This window comes from Triturus cristatus, chromosome 12 (genome assembly GCF_964204655.1).
Source record: "Triturus cristatus chromosome 12, aTriCri1.1, whole genome shotgun sequence".
Lineage (NCBI taxonomy): Eukaryota > Metazoa > Chordata > Amphibia > Caudata > Salamandridae > Triturus > Triturus cristatus.
The window spans coordinates 154,302,867-154,328,179 of record NC_140595.1 but is presented as its reverse complement, the minus strand read 5'-3'; the positions used below and the strand labels follow the sequence as shown (position 1 = coordinate 154,328,179).

The window sequence follows — 25,313 nt, the reverse complement described above, 5'->3', positions numbered from 1 at the left end:
AGAGAATGGACATCATAATTACAAAGACAATGAAACATGCGTTAACATGGATATTATGAATAACCAATGAACTTTGAATGTATGAACATGTTAAGTTTTGTTTGAATAAACAGCGACCTTTTAAGGCACCGTTGCACGTTTTTCAAGTGGTGTGATTTAAGGGAAAGGGATGCAGTCAAATGGGGGGAGGGAGAGGTGGACTCGCCCATGGGAGGGGTTTAGCTTCTTTATCTAGCGCCCAGCAGTTTTGGTGCAGATATCTTTGTGGTGAATGAGAACAAAAAAAAAAGAAAAGAAACGCATAATATGTAGCCTGTGTGCTGGAAGCAAAGCATATATCTTACACGCATGACTCTTCTTCTGTCTACTTTTAATGAGTTTGTACTGGGGTGTATACCTGTAGTGTATATAAAGTCTATTTTAGACTGAAAAGACTCGCCTTTGCACAATGGTGTTAGGCTGCGCGCTGTGCATAACCCCCATTTTTACTGCAAGCGCAGCCAATGACATAATAAGCAGGCAAGTCTATGGTGCTGTGCTGTGTTCCATAATTTTAAGATGCAACACAGTTATTTCTCACACTGAACAACGTTGTGTGAGCGGCGGTAATTTTGGGCACACGTATACAACAGGGTGACCGAACAATCAGACACCCTGTGAAAGACCCCGCCACTTTCATTGACATGATCGCACAATCCGTGGGTAAATATCAGAATGAACTCCTCGTGACTGTCTACGTCATTAGTTATGGTAGGGAATACAAACAAGTTTGAATAAGTATTCGCAGGAAGATGTGCAGGTGAAAAGCGGAAGTTACCAGAAGTCATGAAATATGTGTGAGGGCATTTCGCCCCGCTCCGCATTTCATGTGCTTGAGGGTCATAGTTCAGTGAGCTGCGGAGCCAGCGCCTCAGTGGTATCTAAGATGCACATTTGTTCAGTTCGAAGCTGCTACTACTTGGATGGTTTTAAGTAGAGGAAATACATCTGGCCAAAGAGCTCCTGATTACGACCAGGCATGGACATAGAAACAGCGTTGGATTGGTAATGCGGGCTCTCGGGCAATGTCCGAGGGGCCCGTGTCTGAGTGCTAGCTGTGGGCTGCTTTTTTGAGCAGCCTGGGGGGCCGATTTGGGCGTTCTCTGCGTTGTTCAATGCCGCCAGCGACCCAGTGGGTGCCTGAGTGGCCTTTCTGGAGGTAGATGGGCGTCCATTACCTCCCTTTTACTAACGGGCAGAGGTGTCACTCTTTTTCTCTTTCTGGGCTAGCCCATTAATATATGCAGGGGGCCTGAGCTAAAGTGCCCTCACTTGTTTTCAGGTGTGTTTCACCAGTGTAAACTAATCCGTGCATTTTTTTTAACGCTCCCCCCCCCTCCTTCATTTATAAAATTTTCCAAGGCGGTGTTTTGCGGAAAAGCAATATGCAAATGTAGGCCACTTTTTTTTAGCGTGCCCCGGCCAATTTTTAATCCCAATCCAGCCCTGCATAGGAATCGAGATAGAGAAAGGGCTAGTGCACGAGTGTAGGAGTTAGTGAAGAGGATGTGTCAAGGTTTTCACAACCCAGGAGAGTGACAGACAGACTAACAAGGGCTTATTTTGTAGTGAGTGACAGGATAATCTGTCTAAATCGGTGCCAGTCTAGTTTTCTTTTGACCTACACCTATTCATTTAACTTCGACATCCATGTCTTCCAACACAATTATTTTGAATGGCCTTCCCTTCGGGTGACTATGACTTGGGCATTCCTCTTGCATCTATGAGGCTAGGACTTAAGTCAGAGCAGGGTATTATCTAGGTTGGAGTAAAAGTAGGTTGAAATTAAAGACAGCTAAAAAATGTTAAAAAGAATGATATTGGAAGAGACAGTAATCGAAGTGATGTTGGTTGTGATGTTAGTGCTGTTTATACCTTCTTTAAGGAGGTTGGTTGAAAGTGAATGTGGTTTTCAGTGCCGGGAGGATATTAATAATGCCCTTTTGATGGCTATATTGCAAATACCATGAAAGATCAACAAAGTATGGAAAACGAAATTAAACAATGCAAGGATAGAGACACACAAAATAACCAGGCTATCAGATTAGTACTGCATTGATTATTTTATGTCCTCCTTAATGGGTTGTGTTGTTATCTATCTCATGATTTTTTTCTGTAGAAAGTTACTATTAACATCAGGGATAGACACAGGGACTCTTATTAGACTTTTGAACTACTCCTTCCCTTATATATCTTGTGCTGCCTTGCATGTTTTAACTGCATGAATGCACCTACCTTTTTTTCTGTTATCCTGTACAAACCCCAAACAAGATCACAAACGAAGAGTTACATATGAGCATACTCAAAAAATCAGAAAGCATAACTAAAGGGGCTCAAAAAGGAAATATTAAGGAAGATATCTACCTTCAATAGTTTCTTTCCAGGGAATGACACATGTTTCTGAATGACTGGCAGGGTTATTCACTTGACAACAGACTTCCAGTTTGCTGTCTTGTTCACTCAAAGTGAAATTAACAATAGTTTTTTTGCTGGGTTTCTTAACTCCTTTTGTCCATGTATAAGTCACATTATTGTCATCTTTTTCAGTGCAATTCAAAATGATGTTGCAGGTTCCGTTGCCAGCGCTGATGTTAACTTGTGCACTCACTTGATCTAAGGTGGAAAATAAAATTAACGCAATGTAAATTTCAGAGGTATACAGTAAAAATATACATTTGTTTTTTTAATATCGGATAAAAGGCCCTGAGCCACTACATTTTCTTCCATGAAGCTCCTAACATTCCAATGTTCTAATACTTATTTTTCTCTTTTTTTAGATCCCCCAATGGAATCAGGGTGCTTTATAAACAAATCAAGACAATCTGAATATAGCATGTTACATCGCATGCTATTACATCGCGTTCCTTTACAACGCGGTTGCCGCAATATGTAGGAGCTTAGAATGATGAATAATATTATAGTCCCATGTTGTCTTGAGGTGCTGAGTCCTGACATAATACTGTTTCAGGTACCCTGTAAGGCAGAGTGGTTCATTGTGGTTCATTTATGGCAAGCATTTCTTTCTCTACACTTGTACAAAAAAGCCAGTTTCTCTTTGTGTTCCGCTTTCAAAATAGAATTTTGGTACGGTGCCGAGTTCCACATGGGCATACAAAGAGACCCTAGATTTTCAACCATACCTTGAGAAAGAATCTGGAGACCTTCAAATTACCGTGCAACTCAGTTCTTGTACAATACACTGATTACCTGCTAGTTAGTGGCTTCACAAGAGGCATGTAAGCAAGACACTATTGCCCTATTGAATTATCTGGCTGAAAATGTACATAAAGTGTCCCAGAGTAAGCTTTAGTATTGTCAGAAGGAAGTTCTGTATCAGTGACACCACATTGAGAAAGGGTGGGGTTGCTGGAAAGAATCTCTGCCATTTTGAAAATTAACCCTCCCACTACCCAGAGAGATGTCAGGATATTTTTGGGGCTGGCGTGCTACTGTCATCAACGGATATCCAACTTTCCCCTAGTAGCAAAGCCTCTACAGAGGTTGACACATAAAGATGTGTCTGATCCAAAACCATGGGACAACAACAGCATGAATGCCGTCTTAGAGATGAGATAACATCTTTGATGTGGCCTGGCTCTGGGAAGGCCAGGTTACAGTAAAGAGTTTATTTTATATTGCAGTGAGAGAGAAGGGTGCGTTCTCTTAGTGCTTACGTAAACCCATGGTGATTCTTGAAGGCTGGTGGCCTATTTCTCAGCCACACTTAATCCAGTACCTGCAGCGTTGCGGGTTGCCTAATGGCTGTGTCTGCAGTAGGTGTCAGCACTGAGCAGAGTGAGGGCATTGTGATGGGCTATCCTCTTATAGTGATGGTGCCACATTCGTTAGAGTTGCTACTCACTCAGACTAAGAAACAACACCTGACTAACAGCCACCTCACAAAGTATTAGCAAATCATCCTGGCCGCTGACAACCTATTTTAAAGATGTGTTGTAGTTTGAATCCTGATACATTGTTGCCTTTGCCGGAAAATTAAATGGATGGGGTGGCTGTCAACTTGACCACAACTGTCTCAATGTGACTGAACTGTGCCCCAATCCAAGGCTTGACATCAAAGATGAACTCCTTTCTAAAGCCTAACTATGTATTGTTTGTGAATGGCTCATGCTTAAGAGAAGATGGGGGAAGTTTGAAAGCTGCTTATACCATCTGCACCTTAGACGGTTCAGTGGAAGCCTCCTGGCTACTTGATGTAACCTCTGCCAAAGTGGCTGAATTGGTTGCTCTTACTAGAGTGCGTTATGTCTAAGAACAAATTGAAAGTTACCATTTACACTTATAGTCAGTATGGCGTTACTGTCATCAACAATTTCAGACAGTTGTCATTAAAAATAGGTTTATATAATGTAATGTAAGGTGTATTTGTAGAGCTCTGCTTGTCACCACTGATGGTATCCAGGAGCTGAGTAGGTGAACGTAGGTGTGTGGTGAGGCTGGGCCTGAGTACAGGCAGTCTTGATGGTCCCACAAGAAGACAATTGGGAATCAAGGTCTGGTGGAAGTCAAGACATGAGGAGGAGGCCCTGGTGTGTTGGGGAGGTTGTTCCTGGATATGGCATCTTGGTAGGAGAATGATCGCCCTCCCGTTCTGCTTCTGTTGATGCAGGGTATGTGTGCATGTGAGAGTGATGCTGAGCAAAGTTGTTTGGTGTGTCGGTGGAATGAAGCCAGTGATTGAAATATGCGGGTCCCGTGTTGTGTAGTCACTTGAATGAGTGTATAAGAAGTTTGAACTGGTAGCGGTTCTGAATGGGAAACCAGTGTGGCTCTCTGTGGAGTGATGTGGTATGGGTGTGGCTCAGACAGTCAAGGAAAAGTCTGATGGTGGCGTTTTGAATGCTTTGGATGCTTTGAAGTCTCTGAAAAGATGGGTTGAATGCCAGTGTAGAGTGCATTGCGGTAGTTCAATCTGCTTATGGTTAGGATCTGTGTGATGATACATCTGGTGTCCAGTAGGAGCCGCTTGAAGATTTTAAGTAACATGTAGAGGATGTAGAAGCATGAGGAACTGATGGCTTTGACCTGGGACTTCATGGTGAGGTTGGTGTTCAGGGTGAGGTCTAGCTTCCTACATTGGTCGGTTGGGGTGCGACTGGTTCCAAGTTTGGCGGTCCACCAGGTGGGATCCTACTGTGTGCTCTTATTCCCAAAGATCAGTACTTCAGTTTTGTCTGTGTTGAGCTTGAGGACGTTTTCTTAGATCCAATTGGCCACACTGTTCACGCATTGGAAGTTTGTCTTGGTGGTGAGGGTGTCATCTGAGAGGAAAAAGAATGAGCTGGCCGTCGTCAGTGTAGGAGATGATGTTGATTCCATGGGATCTGACTAATTTAGCCAGAGGAGACATGTGCATGTTGAAAAGTGTAGAGCTGGGTGATGATCCCTGAGGGACTCCGCAGCTGAGGTCCTTGGGCTCTGATGTGATCGGTGTGATCATGACTAGTGTGTTCTTTGGAAGAGGAAGGATGCTATCCATTTGAGAGCTGGTCCTTGTATCCCGACTGTGTGTATTCTAGCAATGAGTGTGCAATGGGATATGGTATTCTATGCCCTGGAGAGGTCAAGGAGGATGAGGGTGGAGGTCTGCCCATTGTCGAGGATGGTGTGTATGTCATCTGTGGCAGCGATGAGGGCTGTTTCAGTGCTATGGTTGTTTTGAAACCCTGGTCATGATTTGTCCAGAGGTTTGTGGTGTCCTAGGTGGCCAGAGAATTGACTATTGATGGACTTAGTCTTAGAAGGGTAGCAGCAAGATGGGTAAGTAGGTGCTGAGTACCTAAGGGTCGGCTGAGTTTTTTTTTTTAGAAGGGCAGTGACTTTGCTGTGTTTCCAGCTATCAGGGAATGTGGTTGTCTTGAGGGAGGTGTTGATGATGGAAGTGAAAACAGTGCTGATCATGGCTCTTCCCAGGTTGTAGATATGGAGGGGCCAGGGTCTGTGGGTGCCCCTGAGTGGACTGTCTTTATTATTTCTGCAGTGTCCTCAATGGATAGAGGGTTCCATGCTGTCTGTTAGTAGTCTTTGGTTAATGAGGTTAGCAGGTTGGGAAGGTCCATGGGGGATGACCAGGGTTCAAAGTTTATGACATCTGGGTCTCCAATCCGAAATGGAAAATATGTCATGAGACTGCTGAAGGCATTGCAAATGCCTCTGGAAATAGTAGTGTTGAAAATGCACAGCACACAGCAGCCAAAATGATTATGTCACTGCCGGAAATCAGTATGCTGACAAAGTTGCTTGGTATTGAACTCATAAGTCCTGTACATTCAATGGAGAATTTTCAAAGGAATCTGAAAATGAGATCAAATTAATCTTGCTGTTGGCTGTTGCTGATAAGTGGGAGGAAGTCAAGAGACTGCAATAGCAATCGCCAGAGATTGAACGGCAGGAATCAGTCAGAGCAGGTTGTGTGAAGAATAGAGATGAGGGTTGAGTTTCTGTTGATGGGAAACCTGTGTTGCCCGACGGTTTCTTGCCGCTGATGGTCAGACATTTCCAGGGTCCCGCACATATTGAGAGGGTTGCAATGCTGAGATTGTTCAGGCAGAAATGGTTTACCCCAGTTTGAGAGTGGAGCAGTGCAAGTTAGTTCCACCCTCTATGTGTCACAATTATGCAAATTTACACTAATGTACGACATTATGTTCACTGTGTGTTTTAACTTCCTAACATATGTGAAGCATTTAAATGTATTAATGAAATGTAATCACCATAGAGATTAGAGATTTATATATGAGTACACTAATGTTCAATTGAAACATGTAATTATGTCTTTTCTTGTTCCCATTTTCATTAATTTTAAAGTTATACGTGTTTATGTATATTCATGCATTCTAAGTTTATGACTGCTAAGTTAATTTAGCCTGACTACAGGCCTCAGTTGAAATGTATTTAACCTTGCCAGTATGCTCTTTCTTTTCTTTTACAGGTGCATTATTATGCTGCTTGTTAGTTAGAGAAAGGCTTATTGTTTGCCTAGGGTGTTGATAGTGAGGCCTGAAGGGAGAACTTGGTAGTGAATGTGGAGAAATATAGAGAAAGGCTTTCTGTTAAATCTTGTTCCAGGACAATGTTCAAGGTTGCAATCCACAATCCCAGTTTTGATGCAGTGGGAACATTAAAGGAGGTTGCAAATGCTCATCTCAAGTTATAATTTCATTGGTTCCTGGTGGTGTGGGAAAGGATAATGATGTTCTGAAGCTCCTGTTATTTTAATTGGTGTTCCCACAGTTAGGAAGAGCAGATACTTTCTAGACCTGGACTCCGCTTACTTTTCATGCAAGTGTGACGCTTTCTTAGGCTTCTTCAGAAGTCTATATCATGCTGACACCTTCCAAGCTCCCTAAATATAAGCCCTGACTAGATGATCTTGTAATCCCTTTATGTGTAGAAGAGGAAAGTGAAGTTTCTTTATGGAACACTTATTCACTATACTCTGTTTTTGTATTGCTGTAACTGTTAATATTTTGTTACTCATCTTAGTATGGCTAAGCCTACTGAGATCTTTCAGCTTCCTATACTTACCGTACTTATTGCTATTTTGCTTATATACTGGATTGAATAATATCTTAAAATACCCCATATAACCATAACTAGTGAATCCTGGTCCTCATTGTGGATTTACATTGGCTTCACAAGTCTGAAATGTATTGCTGATGTCTACTACCTAACGGCACTTCAAGTCAACCAACAAAGGTCCATACGACCAATTGGGAAAAATCTTTAACAACTTAACTAAAAGATTGTGGTGTAAGTGCCAGCGTGCTGTCAAGAGTGATGACTGAGAATCTTTGTCATCGTTGAGTTACCAATTAGCAATTAAACATATTGAGGATGGCACCAATTACACTGAGTCACATTGGGAGAGCAGGAGGTCCTTTCAACAGGATGTAGTTTAATTTTGAGATACCCATGTGTAATATGCTGCAATATATCATAGTTGTGGTGTGTATCTTCTCCCATTGGGTGGAAGCTTACCCGGCTAAAAGACATGATAGTCTTTCTGTAGCCAAGCTATTACTGCTAGAGTTAAGACTTTGGTTTAGAGTCCTGTTTCTCTTGAGTCAGACCGCGGAACCCATTTTAACAATGAAGTTCTGAGAATACTGTGTGTAGCCTTGCAAGTTGAACAGTGACTGCGCTGTAGTAATAGACCTGAAGCATCCAGAATTGTAGAACAGATAAACGAGATTGTGAAATCTTGCCTTGTCAAAGTATTTGGATCTACCTTTTTGAAGTTGTCAGATGTACTGCCTTTGTTGTTAATGAGTCTCCAGCGTACTCCTGATCAATTAATCAGATTACCGCCTCATGAGATCCTCATGGGGAGAGCCTGGAGACTGCCTGCTATCACACTTCTCAATATCTTCAGATGAAATGGTTCTCGACTACTGCCAAGGACTGGCTGATGTGGTGTGCTCTGCCTCTCACCAGGTTGAAGCTGTAACTGCCCTCTAGAACCAGGAGCAGTGCCATGACTTTAGTCCTGGAGACTGGGTTCTGTTGAAGAAGCACATTAGGAAGTCATGCCTGGAACTCATTGGCATGGCCAATTCAGGTTACACTGGCCACCAATACAGCTGTCAAATGTGGTGGACTGCCAGGGGGAGTGGCCAGCAACATGGCTGACTAGCCGCATTTGCCGGAGCTCTGGCTGCCCGACATAGATCTTGGTCAGAATCCTGTATTCCAGCCACATATGACAAACAAATTTGCCGGCCGAGTGCAATTTCACCCCCAACTCCACGGAGGAAGCCCTTTATGTGGCCGCTGCAGTGAGATCTACAGCAGATACATGACTTCCAAGACAACGGGTCCCGACCGCCAAGATGGCTGCCCGGACCTGAGGACGACGAAACACTGCTGAGGGTGACTGCATTATAGGGATAGGTGAGCAACCCACACGTCGAGCTGCCGTCGCTGCCATTCATACCGTTTGGACAGACCTGGAACTGTTCGCTGACCGGCAGACGAGTGACGGCGCTGGAGCGGCCGCCCTCCCTGCCTGGGACGAACTTCAAGCACCGCTGGCTGTGTAGCAGGGAGAGGCTTCGTTTCTCCCTTTCCCTCGCTCTGCTGCAGTGAGAGGGGCTGCGCCGTGATCCTGTGGAGACGGGAGCCCTCGATGGGCCTGTCTGGACGCGCCGTGGCAACGCACACTCTGCCCCCGAACCGGGTCTCCGGGGCGGCGGAGGGAGAGTGGCTGGTGGGCCTGGTTGCACTGTACAGGGGTCGATAGTGGAGGCCCATGAGAGAACGATGCTGGAGCTGTTGTGACTGCTCCCCGGCGTAGAAGGGGAGTGAGATCGCTTGTGAAGGGCTTTTCATCTGTGGGACTTTTGCTGCCTCCCCCTTAAGACCGGCAGATCTGGGCGCGGTGAAGAGACCTGCATCACTGCAGCATACACTGCCCTCAGTTGCAAATCCGGATTGAGAGACGGGTGGAGACCGCGTTGACTGCTGGTATGTAGTCACTGGTGGGACTGCCTAGAGTGACTGCAGCGGTAGCCCGGAACACAGGGGGTAAGAAACGCAGGTCACGGGAGGCACACAAAGCCTGCTGAGCAATCACCTACATAGACTGATTGCACAACTCCATCGCTGGGGAAGCCAGAACTGGGGCTGGTAGCCTCCAGAGGCGCGTCCAATTTTACACTAAGGCAACAAATGACCCAACGGGCGGTGACAGATACTAACAGCCATCCAGATATGTACTAGGCTAGTTCTGCCATTTTAGCCACGTCGGTCGAGTGTGGACTCCCTAGGGCGACAGGGCCAGGCATAACCACACCTGTCTGGCTGTTCCTTCATCACCTGGAAGACTGCTGTGGGGCCCCACCGTGCTGTGCAGCTTCGAGGGCAGGCGCATTGCTGACCCACGGATGAGGTTGGGCCTTCAGCACTGACTGGTCCTGCACGGTAATGCAGGGTCAGAACCCCTGAAAGGTATTAAGGGAGGGACCTAGTGGCAGCATTGCTGAGGACTGAGGCATTGACGCACGTTGGAGTGTGGTCACTGTTGAAGCAGATATACTGTATACGCTAGTCCCCCTGAACATTTATTTGCCCACTGGGAAGACGCTTCAACAGCGCGACACGGGACGAGGACGTCAGCCGGTAGGCTCTCCATATACCTCCTGCACATGAGGGACGCGATGTGCCTACCTCCCACATATCACTCTCTACGATAGCCTCCAGGACACAAGCTTGTGACCTCCCCCACTGGTGCCTTTGCCCCTTGGCTGTGTAGATGGTGGCAAAAACACCTCCCATACATGATAATGGCTAAAGACAAAGGACCGAAGATGCACCGACAAGTGAAAATGGACAAGTACACTAAGGTGCTTCCTGCGCACACAGAATCAGAGGGGGACAATGTAAGCACGCCAGATAATGCAGCCATTCTTCAGGCGATTCACGCCTCGAGAGAAGCCATTGAAGGCAAAATGGCGGAGATAAGAATGGAGGTGACCCTTATTTGACAGAACGTACATAACATTGCAGACCGCGTCACTCAAACGGAGGCCCGCATCTCTGAGGTGGAAGACGCAACACATACCTCCAAAGGCGACATCAAGGAACTCCAGGCTACCGTGAGGGAGCTCATGTGGAAGGCTGACGACGCGGAGAACAGGGCCAAGAGAAACAACCTTCGCTTCATCGGGATACCTGAAGGACAGGAGAACACTGATCCCATTGCCTTTCTGACGACGTGGCTGAGAGAAGTCCTCCCAGGAGCTAAGTTCTCCACTTGCTTTCTCATTGAACAAGGCTATGAGACCCCCACCTGGGGCCCCACCGCGCCCCCTATTCGCACGACTCCTGAATTATCAAGATTGAGATGTAATTCTGAGAGAAGCACGGAAAATGCGAGAACTGAAATTGGCCAACACCAGAGTCATGATCTTCACCGACTACTCTAGGGAGGGGCAGAAGTTGCGGAAGTCCTTCAACTCTGTGAAAGTTAAACTCCGGGCCCTATGCATCCAATTCATGCTTCAATTCCCAGCCAAGCTTAAGGTGATCTTTCAAGACTCGACCTAGTTCTTTAAAACACCTGAAGATGCCTGGGCGTGGATCGAGGAACGCCCCAGACCTAGACCAGAGGCTTGTAGCACCACGTCACACCCGGGAGCACTACAACCACGATGGGAGCCTAGACCACAGAGAAAGAAACCGAGACAGTGTCTCACTGCAAGAAACCCAAAGCGCTCAGGGACAATGCAGCCTGTGACCCCATATAGACGGAGAGGGGGACCCTCGGAGGAGGAACGGGGGTGGCCTGGGCCGCCAATGGAGATTCAACCCATGGAGATAGTACTCATGCTGATAATTTCGATCAGGACTCCCTAGAAGATACTGATAGCAACCACCCCCTGCTTAAGGCCATTCATAATGCAGAGGGATCTCAGACGACAGGCCTGAGAATGGCAGCCGATCGTCAACTGCATCTGAACAAAAGTGGCAAAGAAATGTGAACCAAGGGCATGGCAGAAGAATATGCCAGTAGTACAGAGACTGCGAGGAGGCCACCCCTCCTAGACTTATTTGTATTAAGGAAGAAACTGTGGTATGTATAGTTACATATATTTATAGCGCGCATGGATACTCATGAGTGTCCCGGCTCAAAGCCAAAGGGGTGTGGAGAGAGACTATCAGGCAAAGAAGTAAGTCTTCAATTTCCTTTAAAACACAGCTGGATCCTGAATAGACCGCAGGGCAAGAGGGAGGGCATTCCAGGCCACAGCGGCCTTCACAGCAAAGGTGCTGCCCCCTAGCCTCTGATACTTAAAGCGAGGGACCTGGGCAAAGCGAAGGGACATGGATCGAAGGGCTTGCGAAGGGACATAAAAAGAAAAGCGTCTCTGCAGATAGAGAGAGCCCCACCCGTGGAGAGGACGATGGGCCAGAACCAATGATTTAAATGTAACTCTGTCTGCCACGGGGAGCCAAAGGAGAGATCGCAGCTGATGGTGAACACTGTTCCTCGCCGAAATGCTCAATAGCAGTCTGGCTGCCGTATTCTGAACCACCTGTAGCCTTTTCAACAGGTAGCCAGGAATACCAGCATAAAGGGCATTGGCGTAATCTAGCCGCAACAGAATCAGAGCACACATAACCGTTTCCCTCGCCGCCTGCGGTAGAAGAGGAAAAACATTTCTGAGAGTCTTGAGAAGGCCGAAGCAGCAGCCGGCCAGTTTCTTGTGTATACCATCTTCCTGGACTAGAGACATATCCTTTGTGGTTTTGGTTGTTGTTTGGGGATAAGGGGGTGGGGAAGGGAGGGAGTGACAGACACATCAGTGGACACTTATGCTTGTTGTCATGTTGACAGTTGAAGGGTCTGGCGTAGGGCGCGTGAGGATGTGGGTTGGGTTTTAAAGAGGGGAAGAGAGGGAAGTTTGGGGGTTTTTGATTTAAAGGTTTTTCATTTTCTTTAGTAACTGCAGGTTGTCTTAAACCACAGAGCCAGATGTTACTAGACGGGGATTGGCAGATTAGAGGCCATTTCTTGTACAACCCACATGAGCCACAATGTAATACATGACCCGCCATATACTGTGTTGACGTGGAACTTTAATGGATTGGGCAGTAAGATTAAGAGGGGCCTGGTGAACAGATATATCAAACGGGTTAAGCCAGATATAGTTCTCCTACAAGAAACCCATCTCCGAGGTACCCGATGCGCATTTATTGGGAGAGGGGCATACTCTACTATGGTGCACGCTGGATTTTCCCCGGGAGCCCGTGGGGTAGCGGTTGTTATTAGGAAAACCCAACCCTTCCAAGTAGCTAAGACTTGGGTGGACCCTGGGAGTACATATGCTGCAGTGAGGGGGATATGGGGCCGGAGAGAGTTTACCCTGGCTAGCATGTGTGCCCCACCGCGACTGCAACCCCAGGCATTGCAGGCAGTGACTCGCATAATAGGGGGTGATTTTAATGACGTGATGAACCCACGCCTAGATAGATCTCATACCGTGGCTAGCTCTCAGACACCTACCCCACTGGCAGACTTTGTATGCTACTTAGGTCTGACCGATCTTTGGTGCCGACACCACCCATTTGACCGTAGCTACTCCTACTTCTCAGGGGCACATAAGACCTTCTCTCAGATTGACTACCTTTTCGCCCCGGCAGGGGAGATTCCAGTCATTGAGGGCACAGACTATCTAGCAAGAGGTATCTCTGATCACTCACCCCTACAGTTAAAGGTAGGGGTGGGGATCATAGACCCAAATCAGATTGGAGACTGAACCCTGGGAGCTGCGTGGCAAAACAGTAGTTGATACCGTCGACATCAAGACTAAATTATTTTTCCAAGATAACGAAGGCTCCGTGTCCTTAGAAGCCACCCTTTGGGAGGCTTACAAAGAAGTCCTTAGGGGGAGGCTACAAGACATAATTGCCCGAAAGCATGGAGAGGAAACATTGCAAAAATGGGCTCTCGAAGGTAAATTGTTAGAACTGGAACAGAATATATCCTCGGACAACGAGGCTGGGACGCTTAGACAGTTGGAGATCACGCGGAGAGAACTCTGGGTTTTAGTATAGGGGGAGGCCCGTACCCAAATTCTAACCACTCACCTTAGATTATATGAGTCCGGGGATAGGGCGGGGAAGTTACTAGTCTGGTTAAGCCACAAAGAAAGGGAAGCAAATTGGGTAAACCAAAAAGAAGAGGTGGGGACATGGCATATGACGGCACCCACAATTGTGGCAGCATTTGCAAACTACTATACTAATTTGTACGCAGCCCGTCCGACGATACAAGAGGATGGCATAGACGACTATCTCACAGCCATAGATATGCTCAACTTGCAAACTGAGTAAATGGCGGCCTTAGACAAGGAGATTACTCTAGAAGAAGTGCAGGCTGCTATTGCCAAACAGAAGTCGGGGAAAACTCCGGGACCGAACAGACTTCCGGGGGAGTTCTCTAAACAAAATATTAATATATTAGCCCCACGCCTCCTAAACATGTTTTAAGCGGCAAGAGATGAGGGAACACTTCCCCCGGATCTCCGTCAGGCCACGGCTGTGGTCATTCCAAAACAGGGCAAGCCCCCAGAAAAGTGCAGCTCTTATCACCCAAATTCCCTCCTTAATGTGGAGACCAAGATATTGGCCTCTATACTGGCCACACGACTACTGACGGTCATCACGTCCCTAGTACACAAAGACCAGTCGGGCTTCATGCCTAAGCACGCCACACGCCTCAACCTCCGTAGGTCAGCAAACTGGCTGGACACGACTAAAGGGAGTGAGGTCCCCCATATGCTTCTATCACTTGATGCCGAAAAGGCATTTGACATGGTTCACTGGCCTTTCCTGAGGCGGGTCCTCGTAAAATTAGGTTTTGGGCATAACTTCCAGACATGGATCGATCTTCTCTATACAGATCCCAGAGCAAGAGTGCAAGTCAACTGAGTCAAATCAGCTGAGTTTCCCATTCAGCTGGGGAGTAGACAGGGTTGCCCGTTTTTCCCCTTACTCTTTGCGCTTGTCTTGGAACCGCTAGCGTGTCTGATTAGAACACACCCAGATTTAGCAGGGTTCCAGGACCTTGAAGGTTAGCTGCTGGATGAATGAATCTCGCTCTGCGCAGACCATATCCTTTTATACATAACCAACCCGGACAAGACACTCCCTACTATTTTTCACGTAGTTGAAGACTACGGTATGCAGTCGGGGTAGGAGATTAATTGAGGGAAGTAGACCATATATCCAATAGGGGCTACATTGACATGCGGTCCGTACCATTGATGAAGAGGGCTTTACATATCTAGAATTCTACATTTCGGAAAATGTGACAACTTGTCTAACCCGCAACATTCAGCGCATCCTAGCGGACTTCTGGGACGACGTGACTAGATGGAGACGTCTTCCCCTGACATTACTTGGGAGGGCTGCTATGTTGAAAATGATTACACTACTCAAGCTACTCTACATTTTTCAAATACGTTCTGCAAAATACCGGAAGTCATCTTTAGGTCGATAAACGCAGAACTGCGAACCCTGCTATGAAACGGAGGCCACCCTAGAGTGGTGTTGCAAACGTTGCAACAAAGCCATTATAATGGGGGAATCTCGCTGCCAGATGTCTGAACATATTATAGAGCAGCACATCTCATAGTTATCAACGAATGGGGATATATCCCCCAAGATCACCCCACATACGCCCTTGAGCAACTTCAATTTCCCAAACGCTTGCGCCTTCACTACATATATGGGGGCCACGGGGTGAGAAGCCTGTTGCCTGCAACACAGAGTGCGATTGAGGCTTGAAGGGAAGCCAAACGTGTAATGAAATGGGAACAAAGGCTGACTAAGGCCACACCCCTGTGGTAAGGTACATGGCTACCTGAACTTACAAAATTAAAGGGTTTTAAAGGATGGGATGCCATTGGGATTACCACTTTAGGGGACATAACGAGACAGGGCCCCTTGATGACGTTTGCAGATCTACAAAGGAAATATAGTCTGATGGGCACGCAGCATTATAAATACATTCAACTCTGACATGCCTGGCAGGCGCACAGGCATGACATCACTGATCTCCCAGAATATGCCACACTGGAAGGGCGGCTGCTTCAGGAAGAGATACCAGAGAGAGCATTCTCATGGACGTATAAAACTCTAATAAACAATACGCCCGATAATTTACTAATGTTTCAGGATAAATGGGAGGACCTTGAAGGCACATTAGAGGACATTGATTGGGAGACGGCTCTAATGCACCATAGGGAGGTGGCAATTAGGCTTAGGCTACAACTGGTTCAGTTTAAAATTCTACATAGGGTATACTATGACAGGGATAAATTACATGCGATGGGCAGGGCAGAGAAGCCAGAGTGTCTGCGATACAGAACAGAGCGCGGTTCCTTCATCCACACTTTATGGGACTGCCAGCAAATTAGTGGCTACTGGACACGGATTGTGCAAGAACTAAACAATATACTCCATGCATACATCCCGATACACCCTAAGTACATTCTGCTAGGCATCCACACGGATGTCGATATTACAAGGTATCAACTTCTGCTCTGTAACTTAGGTCTCGTAGTAGCAAAACGCGATATAGCTAAATATTGGGGGAGACCAGAAATTCCCACCCTGAAAGAGTGGCGCACCGGCATGGACATGTACGTGGGAGCTGAAAATACAGTATATAAAGCAAGGGGATGCCCGCAAATCTTTAGGAAAATCTGGCAGCCAGGGCTGAGTTACTACCATCTAGAGATGGAAGAGGAGCTCGTAAAAACTTACCTGCCTGCTGTTTTTGGTGCCGCCACCGCCACGAGAGTCATTGTAGCCATCTCAGAGTTTTGGAGGACTACGGGGGATCATTGAACTACCCCTCCAAGCAGTCCCTGAGGCGCGCACGCTGCCGACGCTGACACAGAGCGTCAGGAGGCGTTCAAAAGGCCTGCAGGGCTCCTGCAGCGCGGGAGCTCGTAAAAACGTACCTGCCTGCTGTTTTTGGTGCCGCCACCGCCATGAGAGTCATCGTAGCCATCTCGGAGTTTTGGAGAACTACGGGGGATCATTGAACTACCCCTCCCAGCAGTCCCTGCAGCGCGCACGCCGCCGACGTTGACACAGAGTGCCAGGAGGCGTTCAAAAGGCCTGCAGGGCTCCTGCGGCACGGGAGCTCGTAAAAACGTACCTGCCTGCTGTTTTTGATGCCGCCACCGCCATGAGAGTCATCGTAGCCATCTCGGAGTTTTGGAGGACTACGGAGGTTCATTGAACTACCCCTCCCAGCAGTCCCTGCGGCGCGCACGCCGCCGACGCTGACACAGAGCACCAGGAGGCGTTCAAAAGGCCTGCAGGGCTCCCGCAGAGCGGGACCCGCGTGGGCGTACCCGGGCCGCGACCGGGCAAAGTCTGGGCCAAGGGCGGGCCCGTCTGCACCCGTCAAAGACCGGAGGAGACTGGGCTGGCCCCCCCCGAGATGTGCATCAAAAGAAGGAACTGTGGACGGCCCCTTTATCTATATTTTATCTCTGAAACTACTTATTCAACGGCCGAGAGCTCCTTTTTAATATATAACTGTCATAGCGACACAATATCAAGATGAACAAATGAGAGGGGAAGGGGAAAGGTGTACAGCCAGGTGGGAGTATCGCGGGGACACTTGATCAATTCCTGTTTAGAGCTACCTTTGTACTTGAACATGAGATAGTGAGGGCGGAACGGTGTCTATCCCTAGAACCTTTTGCTAATAAAAAATCCTCATTAGGGAGTATGGCTGCCCTAACTATTCAAGATTGTGGACCTAGCATTGACTTAGTGAGCGAAATAGCCCCCGATGCAGTCGCTGAAATAGTCCCCGAAACAGCCACTGGCTTGATACCCTGTGAACTTGCACCAGAGTTAGAGTCAACCTGTACCATCCAAAGATGACCAACCAGGGCATCAAGACTGACTAAAACTACGAGCCTGGGAACATTTCCAGACCCAGTCGTGAAGAGGAAGAGAGGGAGGGCCAGCAGAGACTTAAACCTGCAAAACTCACTAAGCAGTCTAAAAGAGGGGGAGATGTTACAACTAAAAGAGCCCTAAGCCCTGCGGATATACCAAATATCGATACCCCTCAAGCAGCTTGCCTACCCGAAGATGAAGTCTCATGGCAGAGGATGGAAACTCTGATGTTTACTATGTTAAACCCAATTATCTTGAGATTGGCCCACATTGAAGGAAAGATAAATGGTCTTATATCACAAACTAAATCAAACTTTTGTATTACAGAGGCATTATTAATTAAAAACAGGTCTTTACCTCTGTCAAATGAAAATGCCCAGATCCTCGAAGGCATTAACCAAGAAATGAGTAAACGGGTGCTCGTTGCAAATCCAACTATGCTTACAAGGAAGAAGTCTGTACCCCAAAGCTCGGCAACCCCCCCCTGATACCAACCTAGCCAAGACCATGGACGAATCCAACATTTCAGCCGATACATCAGGCGAATTTTCCCAAATAATTACGAGCCCAATTGGTGCCAATAAACTAAACAAAATGGTTGACGCAAATAATCCATCAATGACTAACATTGTCAATGCACCCATTGGGCAGGGTACAATACCGTTGAGACAAGGAAGTACAGGAGTTAACAGGAAGTTTGAAAGATCTGACCGAGGCACACTAAAGACTGGCACCCAGACCCTGACTCTGCATCTTCCACCAGCAGCCGCCCCCTTGGTGGAAGGACCAGGCAGAATCTACAGTCCAATTAATGACCAAAGCCATGCATTGGGTGGACCAAAAGCTGAGGGGGGCAGGAGTTTGGGACGGGCCTGCACAAAGCCAATTGATTATGGTCAGGAGAGTTACCTGGATAGGGCCTGCAAGGAAGAAAAAGGGGGGAGACTGTGTGGTCTTAAATTTTAACAATGGTCTTACTGGATATCCTGGGTACTGATTTTGATAGAAATCCCAACATCATAGCGCTTCCATTGGGCTTTTTCTACAGGCCACCCCGCCTAAAATTATCAGGGACTATTCAACCACATCTGATGCCGGGGAGACAGACCTGGGTGGTTCTAAGAGGTTCACCCATGGTTTATAATCTAAGCTGTGAAAATAGATTTTCCCCTCTTTCTGATTTAGAAGCATGCGACAGACTACAGCCATTACAACTGCATCACATTGATAAGAGCGTGAGCCAACCCCCAATAGTTTTTTCCACTGGGGACAGTGTACAGGTAGTACCATTAAACCCACTAGAGAGCAAAGGGACTCAATCTCTTTCGGCCTTTACTGCAGGTGATAGTTTACAGTCACCTAATAGACTACAGGGGTCTCAACTTGTGACATCTAAAGTAGACCTTAGGAACACATTGGGAAATGGCCCAAAACAGTGTGATAAAAATCAGTCAAACACACAGCGAAATCAGGATTGTCTAACTCCTTTTTCCCCTCAGTTATCGCCAGGGGAGGTCGAAGTGACGGGGATGAATTTGTGTAACCAGTGGCGTCACTATGGGGGTGCGGGGGATGCGGACCGCACCGGGTGACACCCTCACATGGGGTGACACCAACAGGGCCGATGTGTGCAGAGCAACCTAACCTTTCAGGAGGAGGATGTGCCTGTGCGCAGTGCGCACTGTCTCCTCCTCTGCCGTGTCTGCGCGCCTCTCTAGGGCCGGGTGGCTGATGTCATTCCCGCATGCGCATTGGGCCCTAAAAGTGCGCGTGACTGGCCTGCAGCAGCATCACGAGTGACGAGGAGCAGAGGCACTGTCTTGACCACCGGTTTCTAGGCCGCCATAATTTAATTTTATTCCTAGGCTAGCCGCCAACGTAGCCCCCCCTGTCTGCCACCAACACAGCAGGTGAGTCTCTCCGGCACCAATTGATGATCGTGGGTGGTCAAGCGGTTATGCTGCCTGTGCTGTGCGAGTTGTGAGTGAGTGACTTCTTGAGCCGGGCGCACGGCGGAGGGCGGAGGCAGTGCGGAGCGAGGTTGTCTGCCTCTGATCACTGAGTTGTGGGCCCATCTTTTGAGCTGTCGGGAGGCCTGCGAAGACGACTTAGAGGCACAGCAGCTCTGTGCACATGCTGAGGCCTCTCGCCTGCTAGCCCGGCAGTTCTTCTCTTACTGAAAACAGTGGCTGCAATAAGGGGTTCTCACACTCTTTTCTCTCCTTTCTTTTATTTGCTTCCCTGTGAAATGGATTCAAAAAAGAAAATCACTTTTGCTGGAAACTCAATTATTCGTATTTTTCTGACATTTAATTCCAAAGTGCAGCATCGGGAATAAAAGTTTAAAAATATGAAAAAGAAATAACTAGATAAAGTAAGACAGAGTGGTAGCAAACTGGCCAGATTGATTTTATTCACACCCAAACACATTAGCGCCACTTTTACAGAATTTGCCAGTGAAGCGCTATTTTTGTTGTCATGGCTTTGTTTTCCCTGGGCTTGGAACTAGTGCACCTATCCTGGAGGTACTGCAAAGTGAGGATTGAAAAACAAAATTTGTACTTCTGCTCTGTATCTAGGGGTCTTTTTTTACCATACTGCTTACGTTTTGTAAGGATATAAGCAATGGCCATTGAAATGGGTCCATTCAGGGCCCTGTTGTCATGTCCTTTACTTTTCAGGCAAAAGCACTCACTGATTTCTGAACAGTGAGTGTAAAAGCGTTAAGGTAACCATGTTGTTCCTGCTTACATTTCACATGGTTTGCAAAATGTTGCATTCCCTATGATTGTTTGCTTTTTCCAGGATGCTGTCACTTTTTTCTTGTAGGCCACATATTGCTCTTGCCCTGTGCGTGATTTAAATTGAGCCACATCCAGGTGTTTATAGCTGGCAACAATTGGGTTGTAGTTGAAGGCAGTCTGAGTTTTTCTAATGGGGGTTAATATGGTGTTTAGTGGGGGAGAGGATGTGGCACTATGGCCAGAGCTGCTGAATTTGGAACTGGGGAACCAGGTTCAGCCTTAATAACCAGTCCACCAGACCACTCTCCTGAGAGAGCACTATCTCATGCTAGACCTTAGAAGGCTTCGCAAGACATTAGAAGCCCCGGTGTCGTAGCACCAGCAGGTGGACCCTAGCATGACAAGTGCAGGTTAACCTTCAAGGCTTGTCCACCCATATTCATACTGAAGTTCACCTCCAGTCGTGCGGGCAGGCCTATGAAGCAGCACACCCTAGAACAACAGTGACCCTGTCACTGAGATCACAGGACCCTTGAGAAGGGCCAGCTCTAGGGCGGTGCAACTGGTGTGACTGCACCAGGTGCTGACTTTAGGTGGAGGCATCATTTTTGCAAGTATATTATGGTTTTAAAAGTGCTTGCTGCCTCCTTCCTGGCCTCCAGCAATTTTCGGTAACAATAAAAATGTCATGATGACTCTGGTGATTAATGTTCTTCCTAGAGAGAGATCGGAATTTTGTCTAATGGAAGATTTGACTCATGGAAAGGCAGCTCAGAGGGTTAATGTACCTGCTGCAAAGAACATGTACCATGACGATCACAAAGTGCACATAATGTAAATAGGCCAGTGGGCTACTGCTTTTGTCAGAGAGATCCTTTTGTTACTTGCAGTTTATAAGTTAAAATCCTAACATAGAACAGTGAGCTATTAACTGTCATCTACTCCACAACAACACAAGTCACATTTTTTATTAACTTTTGATACGTTTAAGCTACAAACAATTTATTAGTTTAAATGGTCAGATCATGCTGCAGATCTTGCATTATGAGGCAAATATGGCAGAGCCATTATTATTTAGAAAACATTTGCAAACTAGGATTTTTAGCCATTCATGTTTGAACTGCTGTTTTGGAAAAGGGAGAAGTGCTGATGACAGAAACTCAATGGCTTGGAGACAAATAGCTTGTGCTTCCACATTTTATCGTATTTGGGGACATTCTGTGATTAGAAGCATATCCCACTTTGTGAATCCATTTTACTGTCAATAACTCATTATAACCTTAACCCCTTCGATGCGAGTGACGGAGCGGTTCCGTGATGCGCGTCGGTTGCGCTGTGCGCATGACGGAACCGCTCCGTCATGGCCCCGCCCGCGCATGGAACCTTCAGCACAGCGCGGTAATCCGCACCGCGCTGAAGGGGTTAAATAATCATGGGCAGTGAAACCAAACAAATACAAAAAATTGGGATGTTTGCGCATTCTGGCCACACCTCTGGCTCCGCCCACTGATCCAATCCTTGGGTTATTCCCGCCCTCTGATTCTCCGCCCACAGTTCCCCTACTTTTTTCCCCCCACTTCGACCACTGATATATCGTGTTGCTGGATAGTGGGAACACCACACAAGTACAAAGTACCATACCTATGATATTATAAATTCCAATAAACTGTTGACTAGCAGGTAGCCCACTGTACAACCTGATTAATGAGTCATTATCACGCTGTTGTTAACAGGCACATTTTGTAATTATAGGACCTACATTTACAAACGTTACTAAGGATTCTGTATGGTCCCGTTATTTGCCAACTGTGTCCACTGTTGGACTTGGAGCGGAGGAGGGCCATGCGGTACGTCGTGAGGGGGTGACACCATGAGTTACCCGCACCGGGTGACACCAACCCTAGTGACGCCACTGCGTGTAACCCCCCTACTGTGGAGGGAATTGACCACCATTGTACTATAAGTATTAATATGAGAAATGGTAATCTCAAAACAAATGTAAAAAAGGTTATTTTAACAGAAAATTGTGATATAGAGATAAAGGACACACTTGAGCATGATTATAGTGACAACCCTGATAACCTGCTGATAGCTGATTCTGGAACAACATTGAGCAATACTCTAAAAATTATGACATGGAATATAGCCGGTATCAAAAATAAGATCAATGATGCCAACTGGCAAAAAATATTGGAGGGTTTTGGAGTCGTACTATTGCAGTAAACTTGGTGCCCTGAATCTTTCTGTGTAAATGGTTACCAAAGTATTTGCACAAGTGCAACACCGTCCAGAATGGGAAGGGCGAAGGGAGGTCTGGCTACTTTAATTCCTGTTGCCTCCCCCCTGATCTGAATATTTCCAGTTTTTACATTTACATTCCAACGAAAATCAGATCTTTGTTATAATACATTTTTATAATAATATTTTTGACAATACAAGGAGCACCGTAATTGATCTATTAGAAAAGGACTTAGACCGATTTGTGAAGGGAATTATGGGGTCTTGTGTCCTAACTTGGGCAGGGGATTTTAACTGTGTTACATGTGATATTGAAGCTGGTGAGCCGTGTGGGTACAGTGACCATTTTGGTGACAAGATCCCACATTTTAAATAGGGGTGGGCGGAATTTGCGAAATTAACTTTAGCAAATTATCGCGAAAATGTTTAAAATTATCGCAAACAAGCGGAAATATCGCGAAAATGCGGACGTTTTTTTCCCGCATGTTCGCGAGATTTTCTGCATGGTTGCGGGTCGCCAACTTACCCATGCGGTTGCTTGTGGGCGCGGCCATCTTGTTTTGAGTTGTCTCGCGGTGCATGATCGCGAGAAGAAAGACATGATCGCGCGACGCATGACGTCACTGCGGGCGCGAACTGTCGCGAGACAGCGCAAATGGCTAAAAACAATACAACATCTCATGGAGAACGCGACCGGATCAAGAAAACTTGTCGGCGAACGCAGGGATTCAGGTAAGGCGATCGCGCGCGCGCGAGAATGTATTATTTTACAGCGCGAGCAAGAAACAAATTATCGCCAAGCTGCGGAAACCGGAAATTTTGACATTTTCGTGCTCTCCGCGGAACGCGAAAATGTCAAATTATCGCAATTTCCGCGAACGGAACGAAATGTTCGCCCAGGCCTAATTTTAAACATGATAGATATGGAGAAGCCATCAACAATGTAATACACAAATATGATTTAATAATTTCAGAACCAATAACACCAGACGGTGAAGAAAATACGCATACCTTTGTGGGAACAAGGTCATCATCAAATATAGACCACATCATAATATCAAATGGCGATGATTTGGTCAAGGATGTTTTGATAAATATTAGTTTGTTTAGTGACCATCATTCCCTAAGTTTGACATTGAAGGTAAACATGTTAACAAAACAAAGGGGCAAGAACGAAAATGCTGATAGTGCCACCCAAGGAAATAATGGTGTCTCAATAAAATGGACAGGTGTTAATCCATCCTTATTCACGGAAACCCTCAAAGGGAAAACACAAAAAGAATTAGAAATCTGTCTGGATGGTTCCTCTACGCAAACAGCTGTTTAACTGCCTTCGCTAATATCACCAAAGTAATCTCAGGTGACTTGAAATCTAAAATAAGGAAAAAATTGAGTGGCCCACCTCAAAGATGGTTTAACCATGAATGCACAAGGCTAAATGGGGAATTGAAGCTTGTGCTCAAACAAAAACCTATTGATCCCCAAAAAATCAGTGCTGCCAGGAAAGATATAAAAAGACACTGAAAATAAGATAAAGGGAGATCCGTGAGGAGGCCTGGGAGAAATTAACCCAGGCGGCAGAACTGAAAGACTCAGCCCTCTTCTGGAAGATAATTAATCACCCATATTTTAAAGATAACAATGCAGTAAGGATTGATACCGTAGTACCACCAGAAGATTGGGTGTTTTTTAAGAGTATTTTTAACCCAGAAGATATAAATATGATCGACTGGAAAAAAGAAAAATGTATAAAGGTAAATCCAGTTAAAACATCACCAATCACCCCAGAGGAAATATAACTTGCACTCCAAAAAAGTGCAAGTGGGAAAGCTGCAGGCTCAGACGGAGTGCCGATAGATGTTTTTAAGAATGATTTGGATTATTGGACACCAATATTAGTGACAGTTTTTAATGCTGCTTTGGGAGGAGTATTACCAGCCACATGGGCCGAAAGTATCATCGTACCCATCTATAAAAAAGGGGACAGGGAAAAGGCAAATTGCTACCGCCCAATATCCCTTCTTGATTCCTCTTCCAAGATTATGGGCCGAATTATGCTGGAAAGGCTCAAAGCCTGGGCCAGCGAAAAAAACATATTAACAGAGGCGCAGTTTGCTTTCAGAAGGGTATTGGGACTGTAGAGCAATGTTTAAACCTAGAGTTGTTAATTGGGAAGTATACATTAGCTAATGAGGGTACACTTTATCTATGTTTCGTAGACCTTACCAGTGCCTTTGATTTAGTTAATCATCAAAAACTATGGCAAACGTTAAGAGGGCTTGGTGCTCCCATAGAAATAATTCTATTTTTATCACAAATTTATGCTTATTTAACTTCAAGGGTACGGTACGGAAAATTAGGGGAATGCACGCCTGATTTTGTGGTAAAGCAAGGTATCAGACAGGGATGCGTATTGGCTCCCCTTTTATTTTCATTGTATATAAATAATGTGGATTCGTTTTTACAAAAATTGGTCGTTGACGCCCCAAAAGTTGGAACACGCCCCACCCCCGTTTTATATGCAGATGATGCTGTCCTAATGTCCAGAACTGCAAACGGCCTGCAATGTCTAATGGAAAATGTTGTCCAATACATGACTGATATAGACCTACAGCTAAATTTTAAAAAAATATTTGTAATGTCATGTGGAGGCAAGAGACAAAAGTGTATAAAGCATCATGTGGGAGGGGTACGGCCTGCACTGTCTAATGGAAAATGTTGTCCAATATATGACTGATATAGACCTACAGCTAAATTTAAAAAAAACATTTGTAATGTCATGTGGAGGCAAGAGACAAAAGTGTAGAAAGCATCATGTGGGAGGGGTTTTTAGAAACAGAGCCC

General features: G+C 46.1%; 1 protein-coding gene across 3 annotated transcripts in view; it reads right to left on the bottom strand.

The window, feature by feature from the left end:
* LOC146772949 (SLAM family member 5-like) overlaps window positions 1-25,313 on the bottom strand; it is a 408,736-nt gene that overhangs the window by 234,035 nt on the left and 149,388 nt on the right. For all 3 annotated transcript variants that reach the window (XM_085637738.1, XM_085637739.1, XM_085637740.1), the window contains one exon: window positions 2,404-2,652. In XM_085637738.1, the coding sequence (XP_085493864.1) occupies window positions 2,404-2,652 (249 nt within the window). The remainder of the gene's footprint in view (window positions 1-2,403; window positions 2,653-25,313) is intronic.